The sequence below is a fragment of the Arctopsyche grandis genome, chromosome 2, assembly GCF_051622035.1.
Source record: "Arctopsyche grandis isolate Sample6627 chromosome 2, ASM5162203v2, whole genome shotgun sequence".
Taxonomy (NCBI): Eukaryota; Metazoa; Arthropoda; class Insecta; order Trichoptera; family Hydropsychidae; genus Arctopsyche; species Arctopsyche grandis.
Window position 1 is genome coordinate 2,656,013 of NC_135356.1, and position 4,040 is coordinate 2,660,052.

A 4,040-nucleotide genomic window follows, 5' to 3' on the forward strand; every position below is an offset into this window, starting at 1 on the left:
GGTGTTGTTTTAGTGAGGTTATCGAAAGTGACCCCAACACAACGGTTAGGATTCTATTCATGCTATTTCTGCTGATTATGAAATTGAAAAAATAATCAACAATAACAACTTATAATATTAATATTTTATTATTTTTTCAGCCGACAAAGATTTTCTTTTGAAGCGACAAAAAATGTTCGACCTGTTGAACCATGTCAACCAAGAATTCGGCGATGAATACGTCAAAATCGCCAAGGAGTATTCCATCGAAGACCACATCGATCAATACACAGTACATTAATTGAATTAATATTTCAAATATATTAACTTTTCAATATTTATTAATTATATAATTTACTTTCAGAACGTTAAGGCCGTTAAGGAATTCGTGAAATTCTACAAGCGTGGATTCGTTACCAAGTTCAAGCTCTTCTGTCTGACTTTCGACAAACATAGGGATGAAGCTGTTGCTCTATTCAATGTCTTCTACTATGCTAAGGATTTCAAAACCTTCTACAAGACCGCTTGCTGGGCCTGCGAATTCATGAACCACGGAGTCTTTGTCTATTCCTTCACAGTAGCCGTTCTCCACCGTGAGGATTGCCACGGATTCGTCTTGCCAGCACCTTATGAAATTTACCCCTTCTACTTCGTCAGCAGCGATGTCCTCGCAAAGGCCAATTACATCAAACAACAAGGATACGTTCAAGATCCTAAACTTGCCGAGTTTTATGGTATCCAATTCGAAGACAACACCTACACATTCTACGACAACTACACCCAAGGTTATGACTTCTATGATCAAGAACGAAAAGTATCTTACTTCACCAACGACATCGGATTGAACTCGTACTACTTCTACTTCCATGCTGACTACCCATTCTAGCAAGGAGGCGAACGATTCGGATTGAACAAGGATAGACGCGGTGAGCTGTACTACTTCACTCACCAACAACTTTTGGCTCGTTACTACTTGGAAAGATTGTCCAACGGATTGGGAGAAATCCCTTCATTCAACTGGAAGTACCCAGTCAAGACTCAGTACAACCCCAACATGAGATACCCCAACGGATATCCCTTCCCAAGGAGGCAAGAGAACTACTACGTCAACACCGATAACAACCAGTACCTCGTCCAGGAAGTCGAAGATTATGAAAGACGCATCCGTGATGCCGTTACCCAAGGATTCGTGACTTTGGTGAATATTTAGAATCTGGTGAATTACTTTTAAATCATTTGAGATAAATTTTAATTTTATTTATTATTTATTTTCAGTTCGATGGAACCAAATTGTTCTTGAAGGACTACAGTGACATTGAAACCCTCGGACGCTTCGTGCAAAGCAACCCTGACTTTGGAGATATCAGATTCTATGACTACCTCTCTGTCATCGCTAAATTATTGTTAGGTGGTGCTGTCAAACCTTACGACACGTAAGTTTTTTTGTCTCGCGTTATTATAATGGTTGTGGCTATTTGCAGGTACTATATCTGCGACAGACGCAAAGCCTTCTGCGCATGCGTGTGAACTGTCACTGTCAACGTGTTTACTGTTAAAATTTTGTTTTAAACTCTTAAAATTTAGTTCGAATTCGTAGAGTAAAATATATAATCCAAATTAGAAATTTATTTGCCTCACGTATAATGAACGATTGCTTAAACAAGTAAAGCATACATTAAATGTAAGAAATTATAATCAAATTATAAGAAGTTCACGCGCATGCGCAGAAGGCTTTGCACCTGTCGCAGATATAGTACCTGCAAATAGCCAATAATTCGCAGATATAGTACATGCAAATAGCCACAACCTATTATAATTACTAAAATTCCAAAATTTCTTACTAATATTCTTACTGATATTTTTCAATAGGATTGACTACGTACCATCTGCCCTAGAACAATACCAAACTGCTATGCGCGATCCCGTTTTCTATCAACTGTATGTACAAGCGCTTCATGAGCTACTTCTTCCGCTTCAAGCAATACATGCCTTCTTACACCAAGGAAGAATTGTACGTACATTCCAGGCATCAAAGTAGAACATGTTGAATTCACCCGTTTGAAGACATACTTCGAAAACTTCACGTACGATAACACCAACGGCGTATACATGGACAAACAGGAATTGAGCCAACATAAGGAGAAATACGTGTTCCAAGCCAGCCAAAAACGTTTGAACCACCAGAAATTCAATGTCAACTACGAAATCAGCTCCGAAAAGGACACAGAAGCTTCCTTCAGAGTATTCTTCGGACCTAAATACGACAGCTTCGGCCGTCACATCAAGTTGAACGACAACAAGTACAACTTCGTCGAAGTTGACTACTTCGTGTACAAACTGAAATCTGGCAAGAACTCTTTCGTTCGCAAGAATACTGAATTCTCCAGCACGCGAGCTCTACAAGAAGGTCCTCACCGGCATCGCTGGCGAGGGAGAGTTCAAACTGGACCAGAGTGAAGCCCACAGTGGATGGCCACTAAGGTTATTGGTACCCAAAGGCAGACGTGGAGGCATGGTCTACCAATTCTACGTGATCGTGACTCCATTCAAGCAGGCTAAGGTACGATTCGGCTCCACCTTCCCCTACCAGTACAGCGCTGGTGTTGGCAGCGGATCTCGATACTACGAGGACCTCCCATTCGGTTTCCCCTTCGACCGTGAAATCGACGAAACATACTTCTACACACCCAACATGTACTTCGGAGACATGATCGTCTACCACTCAGACTCGTACTCCAAGAAGAACGATGTTGCCCACCGCTTCGAAACCGAAGAACACTAAAAATTCAATTGATTTCTTTTACTTACTTTTAATTCAATCTCTACTAAATTACCAACTTGGATACATACAATGAATTTTTAAAATAAAGTATGTTTTGAAACCGATCAATATATTTTTATTTTTACATATTTTATGAATTGCAATTATTAATTATAATATTTACATTACATATACTTTACAATACATAACATACATACATACATTATTTACAATACATTTGTTAAGTCAGAACTGAAAATCCCCTCTGGAGATGGAAAGTCTGAAATGGCAGTCAGTAATTTTATTTTATTTTTTATTTTATTTTATTAATTGAAAAATCAACAGACAGGATGTACAGAGATAGGTATTAAAAAAACAAAAAGTAAATAAATAATATATGTAACACCCGAGTCCAATAATAGATTTTTACAAAAATGAAAAAGATAAATATAAGGAAAACAAATTAAAAAGTAAAGAATAAAGGCATGACAAAATATGTAGTACATTGCATAATTAAACTATAGTATTAAAATATTTGGAAAAGGTTATAAGATAGAATATAAGAAGAAATTGAAATTTACAAATATAAAAAACAAATGAAAAAGGTAAATACAAAATAAACAAATGAAATGGAAAGGAATGAAAGCTATAATATGATTAAATAGCACATTACATAACTAAACTAAAGTATAAAAATAATGGAAATATTGGAAAAATAGAATAGAAGAAAAAATGAATCAATCGGTCAAGATTCTCTTGATGTTAGACCTGAATTGATGTAGGGAAATACCAAACAGATCAACCTCATTCAGCTCTCCGTTAAACATACGATAAACGCGCTGCAGATAAAAATATTTTTGGGAATTAGTATTGAAAGGATCAAGTGAAAAGAGTGTAACGCGTCTAGGGTATCGAACTGGGATTCTGAAATTAACCTTATTCAGTAAATCAGAACAATCAAGGAAACCATTTATGAGCTTAAAGAAGAATATAGCATCAGAATGTCGTCGCCTGACAGAAAGATTGTTAAAAGAAAGGATTTTTAAAATGTCGGAAACAGTAGAATGGGTATAGGTAGGAAAAAGGTAGCGTAAGGATTTAATAAATTTAAGTTGAACTTTCTCAATACAATTAATATGGGATAAATAAAAAGGTGACCAGATAATTGAGGCAAATTCAAGGTGAGACCTTACAAAGGAAAAATAAAGTAATTTTAGTACATAAGGATCATTAAAGGGTTTTGTTGAGCGGAGTAGGAATCCAAGAGATTTAAATGCTTTGTTGGTAATAAAAGAAATAT

General features: G+C 36.4%; 1 protein-coding gene across 1 annotated transcript; it reads left to right on the forward strand.

Moving 5' to 3' along the window:
* Nucleotides 1-343: 343 nt before the first annotated feature.
* Nucleotides 344-2,864, forward strand: LOC143922768 (basic juvenile hormone-suppressible protein 2-like). The gene is made up of 3 exons (XM_077446107.1): nucleotides 344-1,177; nucleotides 1,255-1,412; nucleotides 1,849-2,864. The coding sequence occupies exons 1-3, from the start codon at nucleotides 1,034-1,036 to the stop codon at nucleotides 2,015-2,017; spliced, it is 471 nt and encodes a 156-aa protein (XP_077302233.1). The 5' UTR covers nucleotides 344-1,033; the 3' UTR covers nucleotides 2,018-2,864.
* The last annotated feature ends 1,176 nt before the right edge of the window (nucleotides 2,865-4,040 follow it).